Below are 22,075 nucleotides of genomic sequence, written 5' to 3'. Positions count from 1 at the left end.
ACTGACAAAGTTTTCTTACACAACCATTTACTTCCTACACTCTTGCTCTCTCTTCAAGGAAAAGATAAAAATACAGTTCATGAAATGAAAGGATAGGCTTGCAAAATTTCAACATACTTAACATTTTTCAGCAGTGTGTTCAGGCAACATTTTGTGGCACAATTAAGTGACTACTGATAATTATTTTGCAGCTAAACTCCTGTACTAGTTTTTCACTATAAAAAATTTATTTATATCAAAACAAAATGTGGCTGAAGTGCAAAAATAGCATTCTGATGGCAAAAGAATTACAATAGCTGTGAAACCAAATCCTGCTGTACTTTCCACAATTATTTGGGTTTTCTTTTCTTAGAAGAGGCAAAGTAAAATAATATCTTGAAATAATGGTGACATAATAGTTATACTCAAAAATTAAGTTTATTCATAGGAATATAGTAATTACTATTTTTTTTTTTTTAATGTTTAAACACTCTTTCCATTTAGGTATTTCTTATTATTTTCTAATAGAAAAAAGAATATTCTCCTTTTTCTCTTTTAATAGAAAAAGAAAACTTTAGTATACAAACAGATACAATTTTTTTCTCTCACTATATACACCAGTGTAACCTAGGAGTAATTGCAACAATGTCAAGTGAAAGAGCTGTTGGGAAAGGCTAAAGCACAAACTGATTAAGCACTTCATAAAACTATAGCTGTCATGACAGACAGTGCATCACATGACAATCGGTCAAAGTAAAACATAGAAAAAAATATTTACATAAGTTAATCAAATAACATCTTGTCTATGAATAACTGGCTTTTCAGAAACTTTTGCACATATGACGACGTCTTCTATGTGAAATGCTTTTTACTGAAAACCAAGACCTCCCTCCCATCTTACCCTTCCTTTTGAAAAATCTTAACTGAAAAGCAAGTTTAGTGCCACAGGGTGATTGTAGCTCAGGTTCTCATAGGTCATTCTCTTTCTAACCAATAGACCACGTTCTCCTAGTAGACTCAATGGTCACTGGTCTGCAATGATGCACCATCTTCATTCTTTAAGAATAACTACAATGCATGGCAGGAAGCTCCAGGCCAGGGAGCTTATCCCATAAATGGAAAATGGTTGAGTGAGTACTTGAGTACCAGTCTCATGAGATATCACCTCTATAACTTCCAGAGAGAAACATTTTAATTGTTGAAAAGTCAACATTTTCTTAGCATATAAATCTGCTAAGTGTTTGTTTGTATCATTAGTATTCAATGGCAGCTGAAAGAGAAATTGAGAAAGCAAGCAAGATAACCAATGTTTTCTATTTTTAAGATCCTCAGAGATATCCTGAAGCAACACTTGCAGACATTACAGGCTAAAATGAGCTACCAAAGTTAAAATGTCCCATCCTTCAGGGGTGCTGCCACTTGTTATTCCTATTGGCCTGAGTAGGAATTTTGAGCTTATAGCACCTTTGAGCATCACCTAAGTTTTATTTAAGTAGTTACTTTTTAGGCACTCGAATCTGAAGAAAAAGAAGAATTGGCTATTTAGTGTAATCTTACGAAAACATGTTATTTGCAGCACTCCGGATCCACGTCTTAAAAGCATGTCTGTGCTTACAAAAGTAGCCTGGAATCTCCCCAAATTAATATGAAGTGAAAGTTCCATAATGAACATAGAATTTACTACAAGTGAATTAGCAGGAAAAAAAGCACAAAGTAATTCCAGAATATCACTAGTGCATAAGTAAGCATTCCTTGTAAATAAACCACTCATTTATAGAAACAGGATATAAATAGATGATGATAGCTCTTTCAAATCCTTAGAGTTCTTTATATAATACATTTTAGAACATTCCACAGCATCTAAAATATATAAAAATAAATATCTACATTATTTACAAAGTATGATACAATCTAATCTTTAAAAAGACTTGTAAAGACATGTTCTTTAGCTCATACTGAGGTAAGTAGGTTTTTGTAGACTGAGAAGAAATAAGAGATGCAGTCATTCTGAAGGAATCCCTTTGTCCAGTTGTAGTCTGTAAGACACTAGAAGTATGTGCCATTCTCTGGTGGTCTCACATGTATTGAGCCAAAGTCATCCTTGCTGTAACTCTATCGAAGTAAGTTTATTTATGCTAGGGATGAATTTGTCCCACTCTGCATTCTCTGTGTTGCCAGTGCCTTCTGCAGAAACTGTCACAGCTTCATCTAAATTTGAAGTCATGTTCATCCCTGGTATGTGGAGATGCAGTTCCACTGATTTCAGTGGGCTGAGTGTAGCTGGGATATCTGTAAGATAAAATAAGGTTCCATGTCACTCTTGGAACACTATGCAGGTGATGATCTATTAACAAAACAGTCTACCAGAAAATGGTCCAAATTGCGCTTGCAAATTTTAAGTGAAGACTCCTTGACTAAAGAAGTCAAGATTTCTGATACATAAACCTTGATTTTACTACTTTTCAACATTTTTAATGTGCTCTACTACTTATTTAATATGCATGTTTTTGGTAAATTGCCCCATGTCTCCTTATCCAGATGACACGGTGACCAGCAGAGTACTATAGCTTCCTGTGTACATGTCATAGAATAGTTTGGGTTGGAAAGGACCTTTAAAAATCACCTAGTCCAATCCTCCTGCCATGAGCAGAAGATAGGCAGGGAGAATAGAATGGTAACAGACTAAAATATAACATACAGCCACACTATTTCATGGCTTTAACCTTGCTTGTACCATACATACAGGTATGGCAAGACTATTGGAGAAGAGCAAAGCTGAATTCAAGAAAAAAAAAAAAATTCACATTTATAATAAATGAAAAGAGGTAATCTCTTTACGCCTTTTTAGAGATATATATTTTAGGAATAGATTAGCTGTCCTAAGAGATACAAATTCCTCTGTTATCAATATATAGCTTATATAGTAATAGCCTATAGTGTCTGAGATAATTTCTAGACAATGAATGTTCATGTCCCTAGGAGAAGAGGGATGAATCTTATATTTGTAGTCCCTTGCAAAGTCCTGCTGGGATATGACATATAATGTAATGAGAAATACCGAACAATAAATAATATGGCATTTTTCATCTATTCACAAAACCAGGGAATTGCACAATTGAATTAATGTTTACCAAGACTTGGGAAAGCTTGAACAAATTCTACTTTTCATTACAGATTCTGTTCATTTTTTTATCAACCTGTACCAGAGAAAAATCAAAAGTGGCTTCCCAGCTGTTCCTGAATACATGTAATAACCTGATCAATAAGATAAAGAACAGAAAATGTGAGAAAAGAAATTAATGTGAATCTCTGATTTGATCAGCCCAACTCACACCAGAATGCATGGTAAGCAGATCATTTGAAATACTCAGGGGCATTCAGGTAGTTCAATCTGTACACCCAGTTTTGGATAAAAACAAAATATATGACAGCTTCAGACAATTAGCTCCAAGTAGAATATAGCTGTTTATAAACCTATTGCAACTCCAGGGAAAATTTTCAGACTTTCAGGTACCTGTTCTCTATTTTCCTAGAAGTCCAAAGAAAGTATGGATTTATATGAAGTTCGATTACTTTACCCCCTCCCCAATTGCAACTCAACTTTTGAAATAAATGAGATGAAATTTTGTTTCATCAATATATAACCAAAGTTTTAGCATATTCTATAAAATATTTCTTGTTGGTTACATCCCTTACAGCGAGTTCTTAACTGTAAACACCCTACTGCATTGTGGTCAGATTAAAATATTGTTGTATGACAGTTACATTTTATTTTCACAGCATCAAAAGATACAAGGATGAGTATACTTGGCAGTGATAGGTGCAGTACCATTTGTTGGAATTGTGTTTATGTTGGTCAATACAACATGTTCTGAAAGTTTTGAAACGTTATCAAAATTGCTGATCTGGGTGGTCAAAGATTTCCGACTCTCTGTGCTGGCACGACCTCTGGTGAGCCGTTCATCACGGTGACCACGAATGCCAAAGATGCAACAAGAAAATGCTGCTTTAAATTCTTCTCTAAATTTCCCTGTCAACCACAAAAAAAAGGACTAATGAAAAAATTGTACTATAAACCATGTTTCATCAAACTTTAAATATTACAGAAAGGTAGCTATCTAAAGCAAAATTAAGCCGAACTACCCAGATCTTCTTCTAATGCAGAAGTAGGAAATCACAATTTCAACAGCTTGGAGAAAGACAGAAAAAAATGTAACCTTTTAAGAATGTATGTGAGGTGTGTTATGAAGCCTAAATTATCCTCGGGTAGAGAGAATGGACAAAGTAGAATGATTTATGAAATCATGTCATAGATGGTCTGTTGATTAATAACATGTCTAACAAAACCAAGTAATTGACCAATCATAGGCTTAAATGACTGAATCATGACTTGTCATCTGAAATGAGAGGGCATGGCTAATTTGGATTTCATCTTGGATACATTTTAAAAGAAGATTCAGAGCGTTCAACAGCCCATTAGTCTGCTTTTGGGGCTCAGGGTAAATTGCTCACATCATCCTCACACTACACAGTACAAAAAAAGCAGAGTGGGCAAATGTGTAGTGGGAATCAACAGACTATTTCTTCCCTGTATTTAGCTGTAATACCATCAGTTTAGCTGCCGATTCTGCTGCCCACAGCCAAATAAGACAAATGCAAACTAGGACAGATCTATGCTAGTAAGTAAACAGCATCTTGTGTGGTTGTTTGGCCTTGAACCCAGTTGGCACAGTCTGGTCACAAAAGTACAGCTTCCAAAGCCCAACACCTGCATACAAAATGCCTGCTGGGGACAGCCCCTGGCCTGTGCTACCTCCCAGTCAGTATCTGGGGAGGGTTTAGGAGAATGGTAATTGTTTCAGAACAAAGTCATGCCAGAGCCTTCTCTGCCAGATTAATGGCATGGACAGTCAAATTCAAGCACTTGGCCTCAGGCCCTGACACTGTTTAGTTTAGGTCTAGGTAGATAGCCTGAAGGTAATGGGATACTTCAGGCAACTTGATCCAAGAAGAGGATCCAGCTCCCACTGGAGGAGCTCAGCTGATGTTAGACAGCCATTAATCTTATTTGCTATGGCTCATTGCATTCAAACTACACATTAAACTTGAATTCTAGGTAACTGTGACTTACCACTGAGGAAGTTATAAATAATAGGATTGGCTGCACTGTTTGCATATACAAGCCAGTGGGAGAATGTGAACCAGGCGTATACAGTTTCTCTGTCATCAGCATGATTAAACATCCCAAAAACCCTACAGAAAAAGAAAACCAAAACTGAAAGATGGCAAGATTAGAAATCACATAAAAAGATCTGGCAACCTCTAGTCTAATTTTTCGTCTGATGATCTGTTTACAGTATCACAGAAAAGTTGATTCAACAGTGCTTGCTTTCTTGTGAGAATGAAGTCCTCGTCCCCTCCCTCAGCCTCTTATCTGAGTGGTTTAGCACAACAGAGACCATCAGGACTTTACTTTGCAATGGTGCAGATGCATGACCTTTCTGCTAAGTAATCAAAGTCAACTGGTGTCAGACAAGCCAAGAAAAGATGGGAGAACTTGCTTTTGACCTATTAATGTCATTGAGGTTCCCAGATCTAGGATCACCCTTCAATAAACAGGAGCTCTGGAATTCAAAAGGCACTGAACTGGCCCCAGTGGCAGCTTCTGTCTTTCAGAGAAATCTGTTTTGCCCAGACTCCTTACACCAAACTTTTGCAATTTAAATGAAAATTTAACTATGGGACTATTCAGTTATTGTAGTCAAGGCAGTCTGTGCAGTTCCTCTGTGGTTCAGATTGTAGGTGGCCTGAATTGCCTTCTGGAAATACTTCTTTCTCTCTACATTGCCTACCAAAGGAGTTGAGGATGAAAAGTATTTGAATTAGGCCTCACGAAAGTGTCCCACATTAAGTGGGATGTATTTAAGCCTTCAGATCCAGCTTGAAACTAGTCCTTAAAACTGAAAATGTTCCTCAAGCACCAGTAACAGGATGGCTGGTTTTTTTGAATATTCAAATCTTCTGTTATATGTCATTATTTATCAGTATTCCAGATGGCTCATGAGATATAACCATAACAAAGCCCTGGTTTGCCAGGCACTGTACAAAAAACTGAGTGTATACAATTATGTCTCAAAGGAACAGGAAAGAAAAGGATAACAAGGTAAAACATAGCTTCATAGGCAAGCTGAAGGCTTAGCCTAAGGTCTCAAAATTGTACATGATGGGGCTTGGGTTTGAACCCAGTACTTCATAGTCCTTGGGGCCAAGCCACAACACTAGACTCTCCTGCTAACATTCAGCTGCTGCTTTAGGTAAATGCACTTCCATGGGTGCATTTGGAGCAAACAAGCTGTAATTCCATTTAAATGACAGGCTTTAATGAAGAGATAGGCTAGATCATCTTCATTAACAAGGAAGAGATTGCTAATAAGGGTTCCACAGTCTGGCCTTTAGCTTAAGTACTACGCATAGGTTAGAAATATTTTTTCTTGCAACTGTATGCTTACTTTGTATTTCTTTATCATGAAATAAGTAGGCTTATCCTTCAAAAATATCTGCCAGAATAACAGCAATCTCATAACAGAGGATGTTTTTAGACAGAAAGCTCTACCAAGTGCTTACATTTTGGGATAAACTTTACCTTTTCAAGACATTGAGGATGCTAATTGGTAGATAGCAAAGTGCAAAAACCAGGAGGACAACCATCAGCATTCGTGCTGTTTTCCTTCTTGCACGAATCTGTTTTATTTCAGCTGCCACAGCGCTAATCTTTGACTTTGTTGAGTGTCCCAGCCCTCGGGGCTGTGCTGAGGACTGCAGAGGCTTCCATTTTTTCTGAACAACAGAAGAAGTTCCTGGAATCTAAGAAAGAAAAAGTAAGGGGCACTTTGAAAAACTTGCACTGTGGGTAGCTATAACAAGAAAAATAGATGCTGATATTTACAGTGTAAGTTTGCAAGGAGAAGTAGGTTTTCTTATTAAATTAATTTATGTAACTGCAAGAAACAAACCCAATTTCAGACACACTTAACTGACTGCATAAAACCTTGTGGTTTATCCAAATATGTGAACTGATGTATTAAAATTGTCTTTATATCTCACATACCTTCCCTTGCTTGAGTCATCAGACTACCACACTTAGCAACCCTATTGATGCAATTATGTTGCAATGAAATTCTGCATTAAATGTTTTGTTTTATGGCAGAGTAATTTATCCCATTAATATGCCACTAATTTAAGGTGTTAAACAGCTCTTCAGCATTAGAAAACAGAGATTAAAGCATACAGTTTTAAGTGCCATAGAACTTCCAAATATACAGTCTAGATGACAATGAAGCAGCTAAAGATATCACAGCTAAAGTGTGGATTCCCCTGCCAAGCTCTTCAAATTTGAATGTATATACAGTGATGAATAGGGGGGATCATGGAAGAGTGCCAAGACATAGGAAGAAGTAGGTTAGCCAAAGACACCTTGCAAGGGGTAGATGTAGCACCATGCTATTAAAAAAAAAAATCTAGGTTTTTGTTTTCTGTGCCCTCATATAAGCCAAGCTAAATAAAGCATTTTTTGCTTCAGTTCTTCAAAATTATTTCCTGCCTGTGGCCAAATGTGAAAGACTACAGATGGCAAGGATTTTCTCAGAGAACTCTATTACAATGACATTTATAATGTTTTCAATGATATACATTGTGAAAACCTTTTGGGTAGAAAAACAGTTTTATTCATGCGCAGCACAATTGTCTGTGGAGTGACTAGTCTCATGAGTGTAAAATAATTTGTGTTTAAAAGTATCTGCAAAATTCAAATTGTGTCTTGTAACATTTTAAAAGCTAGGGCTTATCCACACAAACTGACTATAAAAGAATAAAATTTTGGATATCTATTTCAGGATAAAATTAAGCTGTACAGGGAATAATTGTTCTAAAATAAAAGCATGGAAATTCAGAATTGTTCTAGAATAGCTTCCTTGCACAGACAAGCCCTTAATTTAGCATTTCTGTGCACCATCAAACCTGATTTACAACTATTGGAATGTTTTGGCAAAGCTGTGTGGTAATGAACAGGAAATCAATGAAGCGGAACAGGGGATACGTTATAACATTTATTTTTCACTGATGTGTCTAAGGATGTAAAGAAAAAAAAAAACCCTTGCTCTTACTTCTACTGCAGGTTCCCACTCATTCAGCTGAAATCAGCAATATTGGTTTCATACGTGAATATGTCTGTTCTATTGCAAGGGATTTACCCTACTTAGCTGTAGGGTGTAGTCCTGCCATGTGGTTTTGCCATGCACTGCTGAGCTAATACACTGTCTAATACTCTGATTCTGGCTTATCAGGGGTACTTTGACATTCTGTTCTTCTAATTTTGAAGCAGAAGCTTTTCCTCCCCTTCTGGGCATGCTGAATTACCATACTGTAGCAGGAACTGGAGATGGAATCAGAGAAATTCAGCCAAATGTCTCCCTCACGATTTTGCCAAAGATTCATTTGAAGAAATCAAGTAACTAGCTTTCATGGTAGCTAGATGCAATTTAGATGAACAGAAACATTATCTTTGCTCAAATCATAAATGGCTATTTCTACCGAAATGTTAGACCTGACTGTGTGCACAGTTTGTACCTCTGTGTGTGGGTAGAAGGGTCTTTTCTGGTATTTAAGCGGCTTTAATAGCAAGACGTGATCAAAGGTAGGCCTGTACGCAGTGTACAGTCTCACTGCACTATATATTAAATTGCTAAATCTTCAGGAGTTTGTATTGAGAACCATTCAAAAGAGCCCTATTTTCTTCAGTCTTTTTCTGATATGCACCTGGCCTTTGCTACAGTTATACCAATAGGCAATAATACAGCAAGAATTTGATCAAGGAAAAAAAAAAAATAAAGAAGTGCTATGCACTCACAGGTGCATAGCTAAACCAGTGCATGTATTAGGAAAAAAAATATGCACAGAAAGAATTGTAAAGCACTGGGATGGGCTGCCCAGGGAAGTGGTGGAGTCACCATCCCTGGAGGTGTTTAAATGTGTCCATAAGGTACTTAGGGTCATGGTTTAGTGGTGGACTTGGCTAGATTAATGGTTGGATTTGATCATCTTAAGGGTCTTTTCTAACCTAAATGATTCTGTGTTTATGTATGTACAATTGCACACATGCAGCATAATGCATATATTTGCTTTTCATTAATGAATCACGTATAGAGATAATTGTGGAGAATTTGTGTAATTCAAGTGATTCACTAAAAGCTGTGTCCAAACAGGTACTAAAAATTGCAGTTATTTTCTTATACACCTTTCCTCTATCCAAATTATAATCCCATAAATTATTATCAAGCAGTTTATAACCAGAGGAAGTCTCTCCAAATGTAATAACAACTTGCAATGATTGGAAGGGTATATTTCAGCTGACAAAATGAAAATGAGCAGGCCTCCTAGTCATTTATATGGGTAGGCCTTGGTGTCAATGCATTTGGACATCAGCAGGTCAAAGCATGCATGATGAAACTTGATAATACAAATTATATGTCAACACTTTCATCGTAAGTCCATTCAGTCCTATTTGTTTGTTCAGAAGTTACTTTTAATCTACTTAAAATCTGCAAGAGAACATAGTGTTCTCAAGTCACTCCTTCCATGCTAATAATTAAAATAAATTACTCAAAATCCCTGGTATTTGTGGCATGATTGTTCTTGTCTTTATGAAGACGAATAATTACTTCAAAGATCGTAAAGCTTACGTTCAAAGATTGGCTTGAAAGACAGAATCAGTAATTTTAAGAGCTATTTCACAGAGTATGGTAAGGATAGCTTGTAAATCTATCTTATTCTTAGTCATCTGAAAATTTGCATGCACAACACACTCCATTTAAAAAAATAGTCTTCAGAAAAAGTGCAAGGCATATAAAGCATATACTGTTTTTTTCCATCCTGTACTTACGCTTATTGTACCTTGCAGTAGGATCACTATATTTAACTGAAGTTCTAGTAAACAGCATGATTTCTTAATTGAAACTATTATCAAATGATACATTTAGAGCACTATATTCATTTGCTCTACATGACTGATTATGGCACACTTGTTGCGCATAGAAAAATGTCTGATGTCTGCAGTAAAGTCACAGCTGATAATAGATGCACAGTGGTTTTATTTTCACTTAGTGTAGCCTCTTAAACATAGTGCTATCATCTATGCTAGGAAAACTGATATCTGTAATTTTGCATCATTGATAGCCCTAAGCCTTGTAGCAGTATTTGCCTTTTTACCACTGAAAACAAAAAATGATCGTTCTAACTTGGCCAGCATGCAAGATGCACAGGGAGAAGAAGTACTGTGTAGAAGAAATAGTCCAGCTAATACAACTGGGGAAACAAAACTACATCCCCAGACTTTCAAATTCTGCTCTGACTCTGAACCAGCATTTTCAAGCTGTGTCCAAGCTTATGAACAATTGCTTTGCATTGACTTAGTTTGAGAGAATAGCTAGATTGTAAAGAAAGCACAGAGAGAAGGTTAAGAAGGAATATGGTGATAAGGTCAGTGGTTGCTACAGGACAGGTAATGCAGAGCATCTTAGAACTATGTTGGACTGAATTTTAAAACTAAGCAAAGCCTTCATTCTGGTGAAGAGTCCCCTCAAACTATAAAGGTTAAATTTTACCTTCAAACTATTTTGTTATTTAGCTTATAAATATACAAAATTAAAGTAAAAATAATAATTTAAAGATAAAAAGCAACTCTGTTTTAACCTAATCTGGTTAGAAGTGAGAACATTCCTATTATGATGTATAGATGGTAACAAAATGCCTTAAAGCAGATTTGATATTTCCTATATTTTAGTTATTTGCAAGAGATATGTTTCATCACTGTAAGAACTGATTTTTACTTTTAACATATGTGTATTTAGAATTCTAAAATCTACTTGTGATTTCTCTGATTGATCAATTTGAACTGTGTGAAAAATGCTCCTGATGGGGCAGATATAATGCCCCAGACAGGACAGCCTCAAATTTGGATGGCATCAGACATAATGGTGAGAGAGAAATTATTCATGCCCAAATCTTGATGTAAATGTCAGCCATTGTTACAGCCAGAGGACAGGAGATGGGTATCTTGCATCATGTCTTCAATGGCATGAGTTTATTGTCCCTCACAGAATGACAAGGCAGGAGGTGGTGGAAGACTACAGCTATAGATAAATCCTGGACAAAGCAGAAGACAGCAGAGAGAACCACAGACTAATGGTTCCGCACGCACAATTTGCATGACAGATTACAGTTCGCACTCAAAAAAACTGGTTCTCAAAGTGACACCACTTCAAATTGTTGGAAGGGGAAAAAATGTTCCTGAAAAAATTCACATCGCTTTTCCCACTTCAATTCAAATGTTCTTTACGAGCTTGCTTTTTTGCTGTTTTTTTGTTTAGCATTTCTGTTTCTTTCTTGTATTTTTAATTTGATGCTTGAAGAAACAGATGTTCACATTAGAAATCATGCCAATTATTTGTCAATAATTCACATCAAATGTTAGTAATAACAGCCAGCTTCACATCAGGCAATTCCAGTTTCATAGTTCTAATAGTTGGATTTTCTAGTCTAATTTCTCTTCAGATTGGATCTGCTATAAATGTCAGACTTTGTAGAATGGAAAAATAAAAAAATTGTACAGACTACTAACAAAATGAGAAGGTCAGTCCTAACTTTTGACTGATACGGGACATTTTAGCAGTATAAATAAGGTCACAGAATGTGTTTTGGTAAGCATTTCAGGTACAGTGGGATAGATCTTTTGCCTGCCTATAATCAATCTTTCTGTTGCCTTTTTATCTCTTTCTGTCCCTCTAAGTCCTTCAGAGACACCAGCAAGAAGGTGTTTACATTCAGCCTGACTGACTTCATTTTTTAATGCGTTTCATTGCCTAGCCAAGGTGGCTGCAAGCCTTGTAACCTTGCTGTTACCTTGTAACATCACTGGATGCAAAAATCCAAGTCCTAAGGGACAGCATGGAGCATACAGAGAAGGTTGTACATAGAAGTCTGCTCACAGTCACAACAGCCAGAAAACAGAGTTAGCGTCCAGTGACTTACCTGGCGACACCACAGCTTTCGGAATATTTGCAAATAGGCCAACACCATAAGACACAGTGGTGCCATGTATGTCACCAGAAAAAAGCACGTGTGATACATTTTGGGGTACAACTCAGCTGGAAAAAGAATTCAAAGAGAAAAAGTGCATTTAAATACACATACATTTAAAAATCACTTCAAGCCAAATTATTCATATAGACATGCATGTGTTTTTCAAACATAACAGGTTATAATGAAAGATGTATCCAATAGCATGGTCAGGTTTGATTTTTGAATCATTTCTATATACATTCTATTGTAAACATGTTTTTATCTGACGCATCTCTTATATCACTTTACTGCATTTGTATCACATTACTGCAGTCACGTCACATTATTGGTTTAGGTATAAAGTCTTCAGAAGTTTTGCTTATTATTAAATCAGTGGAAGATAAAAAAAAGTTAATTATCTAACAATAGCTAACTAATTATCCAACCTACCTCATCTTCAATGCATTCACCAGGTTGTGTAACTGTCTTTAGTTTTAATTCTGCAAAGGCTACTATGCGTCCGTGAATAAATTGCTCAGTGTCTCACCTATAAACAAAGAATGTAGACTACAGCACACAGGATGCTGATGGGAGGAGAGACTGACATTTTGGTGGCCAAGTGAACATGATTAAGACTCAGTGATTTATTATTACGATCACATTTTAAAAAAATAGAATCAATTCAGGCAAGTGCTCTAAACTTAGGAAAACTGCAAAACTACTTTTGACTTAGCTTTAAGAATAATGAGCTTTCTACTACTGTGTTCCAGTTTCCTGTGTATCTCTTTTCAAAAGACAACTTAGGAATGTTATTTGTTTAGAGACAAACATCTTACAAGTGTTGTGAGTGTATTATGTTTTCAGAATGTTGCATAATAAGCTTCATCATTAGATTATAGCTGAATGCACAGTGGTTGCCTGGAAAACTTGCTTTCACTTTTGTAACTTTAAATGTAGTTTGGTATTACCAAATATTGATATTAATCACAATTGAACATTTACAGATGGCCTCAGAAAAGGAACAAACATTATGGAGAGTGACAATACATAGCAGAAGAGAAACTGTGCACTCCATGAGCAGGTAGATTGCATGGTAATTAACTGTTTGATTGTAGCTTTAATTTAAAAAAAAAATCAATGAGATCAAAATATGAATGAGTCAAACTTTTCTTCTGCCTCTTAAAATGACTGAGATTGTATACTATCAAATAAGAGGTCCTTTTGCATGTTATGAGAATCCCTAAGAGTTTGATTAGATGAAGATACACAAAGACTTGGCCCATAACTCTCAGAGCAGGGAGGAGTACACCATCATGTTAACTCCAGGATCACCCTCAGACCCATACTTGAGTAATAAATCAGTGTTGCTCCTGAAAATGCCATCTACTTTATCAGTCAGAAAAACTTCAGTATCAGGAAAATAGAAACTTGAGATAAAAAAATCCAGTCTATATTCATCGCTAACAAAGGTAATAGAGATATTGCCATTGACATTTGACAGCTTGGATGGATCAGGGTTCAAAAAATTCAGATGAGCAGCATTCAGCTCCTTACTTACTCTAAGATCCTGCAGCAAACTAGTTTACCAACTCTTAAATAGCAGCTGCAGCTACTAGCTCTTGTCAATGTCCCTGGGGGAGGCAGATCATCTGGGGCAGGCTTTTTACAATTGGTGATAACCTAGGTTTGTATATTGACTGAGGATCTCAAACTTGGTTTTGCATTCCAGAAAATGGAGCCTCACAGCAGTCCTGTCTGGCAGGGAAATGCTGACATGTATGCTTCACAGGTGGGGAGATGAAGAAGAAACTGGAGTAACGTGACTTACTGGGATCACAGGAGGTCAGAGCTGAAAGTACATTCTTTTTGCTCAGAAGGAGGTGCCACCTTCCTCATCAATGGTTTGCAGGCACCCAGGCCCCTTTCAGGTAGTACGGTACATATTTAAAAGGCCATCTGGAGTTTATGGCTTCCAATTTAGCATTCCAAGTAAAGTGAAACATTAAATGAGCCTAACTATCTACAAAGAACTGACGGACCAGGTTGGAGGAAGATCCTAACTCTTGCCTTTGAAGTTTAGCCACCTGGAAAGTGCCAGCTGCTAAACATCAAAGGAAACCTGTCCCTCCTCCACCCAGGGCAAAGCCCTTTGTAGAACTTTTCCCTAAGAACCATGACTCTGTTTAGCTTCTCAAGCCAAAGAAAAGCTTTAAAGCTATTTGACAATCACCGCAGAAAGAAGGAGGAAGGGCTGGTTTGGGATACCATTCATTTATCATGTGAAGAACCTTGAATGAGAACATCAATCAGTCTGTGGTCCTGGTGATATATCAGCTGCCTGAGTAGGAGTCCTGAACCCCTTACTGCCAAGCAGAAGAGAAGAAAAGTGTCTTTGCCTTCCATGGTCTCTTAATGGGCTTCAGGACAGGGGGAGATCATCTTTTGATGGAGTAAAAGTCTCTTTAAAAAGAAATTAGTGATTCTTTTATCACTGGCCACTATTTTACTGAAAAAAAAGAGAAGGGGACAAAAAGTAAACTGGTGGTCAGAGGGATTAGACTGGGGTGAGATCAGTGTTCCTACTCCACACCAGTCACATGGTATGAGTACTCCACCTGGTAAAGGATCAGGATGATAAAACAACCCTTCTGTCTGCTAAAGGGGTTATTAAACAAATGTCAAACTTTTCTAAAGCTTCCTTCTTGGCACCGTGATCCAATCCCAGAACACTGTTAAATGAAGCAACAAGGCAGAAGATTCAAACTACAGCTTCTGGATTTTTGCCACTTTTACTATATTTGTGTAAATACATACACACATACATGTATTCATATACATATGTATACAACCTGAAAACAACTCAGGCTCAGAAGGTTTTGATATGTTTGGCAAATGAAATATGGCCTTAAGCCATAGGTGCATAATGACACTGGTACTCTTCACAGCTTCCCTACGAATAGGGAAAACCAACAAGACTATCAAGCTTGCTGAGTGTCAGCAGAGAGTTCGCAGGTTCCCCAGTCTCAGGGAGACAGCGGTAAGGTTTTGGAGCTACCAATAGGAAGAAGCAATGCAGCTAAAAGAGTATACTTTTAGAATAAAGCTTATTTTAAGTATGGATGCTAGGAAGTGAGTGCCCATAGCAGAGAAAATTTGACCACACAATGCAGTCCTTTCCAAACTGTGTTCCTATGTCAGAGTACTTACAGTTTAGTAATAGTAAAATTACATTTTCAAACCTCCTGTATTATGCTTGATGTTATCAATTCATGATAACACCAAGCATAATTTTAGTATTAGCAATATTCTGACTTTTTTCTGCATTAAAAATCCCACAAGTTTTTCCTTCAATTCTGAACACTTTAATAAACAGGATATATAAATCTTCGTGTAGTAATTGAATTTCCAGCTATTTGCTTTCCGGAATTAAGACAATATGGTTTTGTGCTATTTTATGAGTAGTCTAAGAGGAAATGGAACACAAAGTCTTCCCTTTGTTTCCATTAAACCACGTAGTTTTGGGAAAGGATTATCTCCATATTCTTTTTATCATTTGCAAAGGGGTTGGCTAATGCACTTTGGCTAACACTCGTTTCACAAACAGCTCTAAGAGAATGTATTTAGCTGACTTGGACACATGGTGAACTCATTTTAATGTATGTTTCTTGTATTTTGGCACTTTATCATCCAATTCAGCATATAGCAATTACAGGCTATTATAGAACTGTGGCCAACACTGGCTCCTTAAGTGAGCCTGCATAGATCACATATTGGATCCTTCTGCATTCCCAAATAAAATATTGTTATTAGACAGTACTCAAAATTAAAAACCCTCAGCCTAGAATTGGCAATAATGCCAGAAGCAATTAAAAAGAAATTGAACCCTGTTTCAGGCCGAACTATTGCTCCATTTGCAGTCACTGGCAGCTCTCCAGCAGCATGCTTGAAATCTTATTAGTCAGGGTGGCCACTATTTGTTCACTGTTAAGGAGACCAAGTGTCACAGCACTGATCAGACATTCCTTCCAGACACTCATCAGCTTTGTACGGGTTTCAGCAGCTGGACCTAAGCCTGGGTAGGATAGAGTGCTCTCTCCTGCTTTGGTCTCTCTGACAGTTTTTGTCTTGGACATGGCTTCCTGTTAGTCCTCCATAGCACCTCATGTTTCAGTGGCCCCAGATTCCCAGAATTAGAATAGAGTTTCAAAACATTTTGGAAAGTGTCACTGAGCTTCTCCTTTTTTGCAGTCCCAACCTTGATGGAATATACAGTGTACGTGATGCTCTGCAAAGATTTCATCATGTGCCCTAATTTTAGACAGTATAAATTATATGTAGTCGTAAACAAAGCAGTAAGCACCCAAATATAATCCCTTCACTCTAAACTGACTCGCTTATGGGATTTGCTCAGGTTCTCTTGAGCATGTACAGTATCTACATCTCCACTTTCTCCTTGCAAATATACCTTATTTTTGGGAACATGAATTTCTTTCTCCATCAACCTTCTCCTAATTAGCTTTCCTTGACCCTCGATATTCCCATAGTCAAAAAAGGCAAAACAAAATCCAGTGAAAATGCAAGTATTTTCTTTGAAAATATTAGCTCTTTATTCCTTCTTCTGTCCTCAAGGCTCACCAACCTTTTCAAACTGCTGTGCTATTATCCACGTTCTTTTTTTTTTACTTCTGTTTGGGGTCCTTTGTAATTGCAAGCCCTGGTTTTCAGTAGAAATAAATGTATCTCTTAAGCTTTGGTCAGCTCAGTATTCTTTTTAATTTTCACTTGAATGAAAATTATTTCTAGCTAATGACACTATTTCTACCTAGTTTGAAAGGGATGTTAAGATATATATATGTTATATTTTATCCTCATTGATAATCTATGATTAACTCTACACTTACTAAGTAACTCCATGATTTGAGCAAGTTGCTTGTAAATTAATGCATGGATAGGTTTTTCTCTCAAGTTACCATGAGAAGGTATTATTAGTAAGTGGAGAGGATTATTTTTTATGGATAGCTGAAATGCACAAGCAGAATAACTAGCAGTGATGGTGCACTATCATTAGAAGAATAATTAATTAAAAATGCAGAAGGATAAAAATAGGATTGTTATCTTTCAGTGGAAGGAAAAGCTTTCCATTTCATAAAACTTTAACTTATTTTTAATGTAAAATTATTTTCATTTCACTCTCAAAATAATTTTTTTAAAAAATCAAGAAATAATTTTGGAGTGTTTGCACATCATTTCTGAAGCCACACACAAAAAGAACTTAATTCTGTACACAAGCACTTGCCTTTGTTATATCTTTTTCTACCTCTTCAAACATTCAGGTGAAGGCTTCCAGCATAATCTGGACATTAACAGATTCCATTTTGGACAAATATACTCCATAGGAGTAGAGTTTTGCAAATTTGAGCTCTTTTTTGGGCACTCTAGCTCAGGCCTATCTGTGGGCTGCAACGACTTCAGCACAGTATTGAATGAGAGGCACGATTTAACGTAGTTCCAAGGCTACTACAGCCTCTGTCATTCAAAAGCAACACTTTCCTGCTGGGAATCAAAAAAGATGCCAATGCAGATCTGGAGATTTTGAGATTGCATTCCCTGATGAAATGCTCTTTCAATTCCCTAATTAATTAACTACATCATTTTCACTTCCTGGGCTGATTAAAGGAATCTTTGCTGCAGATCTAACCTTGAAGTGATGAAGACATGGATAATAAGTTCTGCAGCCAAAATTAGTAGTCACAAATTGTACTTGGAGTGAACACGGTGAAAGAAAATAGTCACACACATATTGCAGCATACAGCAGCAGACTGGGATAAAAAATTGTTTACAGATGAAGAAAAAAAAAATACTAGAAGTAAAGAACATATGTGTCCTCTCCAATGAAATAGCAAAGACAATACTCATAGCTTAACTGAGGATTCCTCTAACCAACAAACTTCCAGCACATCTTTGTCTGCAATGAGTGCCAGGTAGCTAACAGCCACCTCTGCCCCCTTGCCTTGTCCCAGAGAACTAACTGGGATGGAGGAGACAAAGAACAGGTAATGTGATAGCCAATGTCTTCTCAAACCCCTGCTGTCCCTGCGAGGCCTGCAAGGGAGGAATTTCCAAAGCAGCACATGGAAGAGCAGTCAGTAGTTCAAGCTGCTTAAGCTAATTAATCACAATAATTAAGCAGAGGTGATCCAGTGGATTTTTATCTTAATTGTTCACAGGACTGGAATATTCTTCTGCAGAGACAGTTCCGGGAGAGACTCTTGATTGTGCTTTAGTCTGTCTCAAGGCTATTAAACAGGCACCTTTTAGTTATATGTTTTGGCAAACTTGGCTTTATTTTCCTGTGTGTGAATAATGGTACTACTGGTGGTCATTATATCCTGTGTCAGAGTCACAGCATGTAACTCATATACTCTATTAGTGTTGGAGTTATGTCAAGGCCCACCAGGGTTGAATTTTAACCATTTGGGTGAGTGGCTAACACCACTTGCTGTGAACGGAAACAAACTAGAAGCAGTTACTCCCTAGCAACCCTTATGGCTTCTTACAGCTGAATTAAAATACAAACCATGTTGGACTCAAAGTTAATCTGCAAAGGTAGAATTACACTTCTTGGATAGAATAATTTGTAATTGATTACATTTATGAAGTTATTTAAATGATCTTGTGCATGACAAATTTCAAATTGTAGACTAACTCCCTACCCCATATCGGTGACCTCTCTGGAAATTCTGTAATGACATGCAACCTGCATTGAAGTCCCAGGAGATCTCTATAAAGACTAGTCAAATATCAGGTAAACAGCAATTGTGCTCTGGTATAGTTATTTCTTAAGTTGAAATACCGAAGTCTTTGTAAACCTGCAGTGTCCATCGATCACAGAATTATATAAGCATAAGCATTTAAGGGTGGGAACACTTCTGCCCTCTGGGAAACATTAACACAGTCAAGATACAAGCCAGACTCATTCACTCAAACTTGGTTTCAAATGTACTTTAAGTCTTAACTATGCAAAAGAGGATTTCACAGTATTTGAAAAATGGTGGTTCTAGGAAAGCTTATATAAGTAAGAACATTTTGTGATATGTTTGTACAACTTGACTGCATATTTATATGTCCTGAAATTTTTATTACTTAACAGCAGTACAAATTCAGTCTTTATGGTCAATGACACACTTACCTCCCCAGTGCTCATCACACACTGTGAACAAGGTGGTTTTATTGGCTAATCCTGGGAACACACTGCTGCACTCCATAACAATAGCCTGAGGAATCATTATGATGCAGGACACAATCCAGATAATTATAATGCTGTTCCTTGCTCGCTTGGCTGTGCTTTTAAACATCAAAGGGTGACAAATTGCATACCATCGATCCAAAGCAATGCAGCTGAGTGTCAGTACAGACACAGAGACTGAAACTGTCTAAAGAAAAGGAAATATGATATAAACGTACTTTTTTTCCCACAGCTTTAAAAATTATTTAATTGTTTCCCAGAGTTTTAAACATTATTTCTACGTTCAAAATAGGTAGCTCTTTTATTTACAATTATTAAATAGAAATCATTAACAGAAAAAGACTCTTCAAAATCACTTCTTAAAGAATTACAACAGAGATCCTCATCTGCTGTAGTCTTACTAGACTCAACAGGGCAATTCACAGATTAGGATGCTACCCAAACTGAGTGGGTGTATCAGGGCCAGCTTCTGAAAGAGCAAATTTATGCAATTTAGAATTTGCAAAACTACTTCTAAAACATTCGGCAACAAATTATTTTTTTCTTTGTAAAACAAGTTTGGTTTTTTTTCCTGTGTTATATTTTAATATGAGTACCATCATTTTGCTTTTTCAGTTTTCACAGGAACACTGGAAATTCAGGGTGTCATGGAAAAAAAAAAACAGTAAGCTTAAGACAGATTAAGTCATTTAACCTTTAATTACAATATTGCTATTCTTAGAAAAGGTATCTGTCAATCATTTCGAAGCAAATGATCTCATAACTAAGTCCACTGGTAAACGACTGGTGGCAAATATTGCTTAAGGCAGACAAACGGACGAGCTGATCCAGTTAACCTGGATACTTTGACCATTTCTAAAGAATGCAGAGTAAGACACTAAACACTTATGAAAGCCCAGACTCCCTTCAGAAGTTTGGATTCTCTGTGGCTGTTTAGGTCCACGCACACAGAGTATAGATGACTGTAACTATACTTACAGACAATTTTATTGCTTTATATCCCTTCTGAATTATTAAAAAAGACCACAAAAAGTGAAGAGTATCAGACAAGTGTTCCAGAAAGTGTATTGCACAAGTCTAACAATCAGATACACCAAGAACAATATTTATTAAGCATAAACATATTCAGAAGTGGGAGAGTCCTTTAACCTTCGCCATGTACCCTGAGATATCTATTTTAGTAGCAGGGATGCACTTTCATCAGATTATCACTATTAGGAAGAAACTATTGTTCCTTCTCTTCTTCATACCACGGATAATGTGTACACAACCACAGTAAAATAATACCTGTAAGTAGGGAATCGCTTTGCAGAGGAGCTGCCCAAAGAACCATGTCTCTGTGATGTCCACTACTAAAGTTGCTGGAAGACAAGTAATTGTGACCAGAATGTCAGCCAGAGAAAGATTCACTATGAAATAGTTGGTAACTGTCCGCATGTGATGATTCTTCCACACTGCAATGCAAACTGAATTTGGAAAGACAATTAGTGGGAGGGAAATCACTTAGCGAATGCTTCAACAGGAAAACAGTTGGCTTTGCAGAGCTAAGAAAAAGTTTCTGTCCTTTGTTTAACACACAATATTTTAATATGTAGTTCAGTGTAAGAACCCTGTGTTTGGTTCATGTAGAGAGAATCTTGGTACACAAAGAATAATTTTACACAGACCACAGCATGGGAACTAATCTGATACATATAATAGTCTGATATATAGCTTATTTTCCTGCTAGTTTATCTTCTCTAATTATTCACATAACTGTCTTCATGTTTATTTTAATACATTGGCTCTAGTCGATAGCAATGCACATCTACATTTGTATAAGTTTATGTTTTTCTTATGACAGTGTGATGCTTAATTAAAATTGTTGCCACACAGAATCTTGTAAACTGTACTAAGACAATAATAATTCTATAAAATATTTTGCTGGGCATAATATATCTATGGCATCTGCAGAGAATCTGCAACAGTTGTCTGGGTAACTGTGATTTGAGGTAAATAAATAAAGGTAATTTTTGCAGTATTAAGTGCTACCCATTTTAATTGTGTTATTTTTCTGATGATGATTACTATGATCAAAAGCAGCATGAGGCAGACACTTTACATGATGTGCTTTTAAAGCTTGTTTTTATATTTTCCCTCATTTTTAATTTGAAAAGCTTTTAGAAATGAGGCAAATTGGTCCTTTAACATGGTTGTACTAAATTAACATGCTAATACATTAAAAATGTCAAAATTGAGTCTAAGAAACTACCATAAAATTATATTTTTTTAATAACCTTGGAAGTAAAACTCTGAGGGGCTGCAGCAGCTGATAGTTTTTGAATGTTAAATCCAGTCACCAAAAGCTCTTTATGCACCGATGCACAAAATTTTCCAGAAACACCACAGTATTTGTTGTAAGAAAACAGTCCAACTCACTGTACATCCGAGGTTCCTCTCCTCTAAAAAACAGTTCATCTATCATACAAATCTGGATGAAGATTCAAAGTCTCCTGAATCTGTCAGGATATAGCGCTATGCTTAATTTAGATATATTAAACAGATCACAGGATGCTAAATAATAGAGTTAGAAGGGTCCTCAAGAGGTTAACCAAATCTAAAATGGGATCAGCTAGAGTTAAGCCATTCTCTTATTAAACTAGCTAGAACAGCTGGGAAAACGTACACAGACTTTAAGGGACATAAGCTCTTGAGATCAGATGCTTCTTTAGATCCTAAGAAGGATGGTGTGCCGG

At 36.7% G+C, this 22,075-nt stretch overlaps 1 protein-coding gene across 1 annotated transcript; it reads right to left on the bottom strand.

Moving 5' to 3' along the window:
• Positions 1-1,789: 1,789 nt before the first annotated feature.
• LOC103776878 (orexin receptor type 2-like) lies at positions 1,790-20,801 on the bottom strand. Its single transcript, XM_008944403.1, has 7 exons — positions 20,628-20,801; positions 19,284-19,527; positions 12,064-12,179; positions 6,623-6,843; positions 5,111-5,232; positions 3,809-4,009; positions 1,790-2,268 (listed from the first exon to the last, which is right to left on the bottom strand). The coding sequence occupies exons 1-7, from the start codon at positions 20,775-20,777 to the stop codon at positions 2,075-2,077; spliced, it is 1,248 nt and encodes a 415-aa protein (XP_008942651.1). The 5' UTR covers positions 20,778-20,801; the 3' UTR covers positions 1,790-2,074.
• Positions 20,802-22,075: the final 1,274 nt, after the last annotated feature.

The sequence above is a fragment of the Merops nubicus genome, unplaced genomic scaffold (assembly GCF_000691845.1).
Source record: "Merops nubicus isolate BGI_N331 unplaced genomic scaffold, ASM69184v1 scaffold20047, whole genome shotgun sequence".
Lineage (NCBI taxonomy): Eukaryota > Metazoa > Chordata > Aves > Coraciiformes > Meropidae > Merops > Merops nubicus.
Note: the sequence above shows the minus strand (reverse complement) of the source record. Positions and strands in the feature narration are given on the sequence as shown.

Bases quoted from the DNA above. Each gene is read 5' to 3' on its own strand.
- LOC103776878 (XM_008944403.1), bottom strand. From the start codon at position 20,777: ATGCGGACAGTTACCAACTATTTCATAGTGAATCTTTCTCTGGCTGAC. The intron at 6,844-12,063 runs GTAAGTCACTGG...TTTCTTTCTTAG, and splicing joins GAAAGCTGTGGTGTCGCCAG to ATTCCAGGAACTTCTTCTGT. The intron at 4,010-5,110 runs GTAAGTCACAGT...TGTGGTTGACAG, and splicing joins TATTTATAACTTCCTCAGTG to GGAAATTTAGAGAAGAATTT.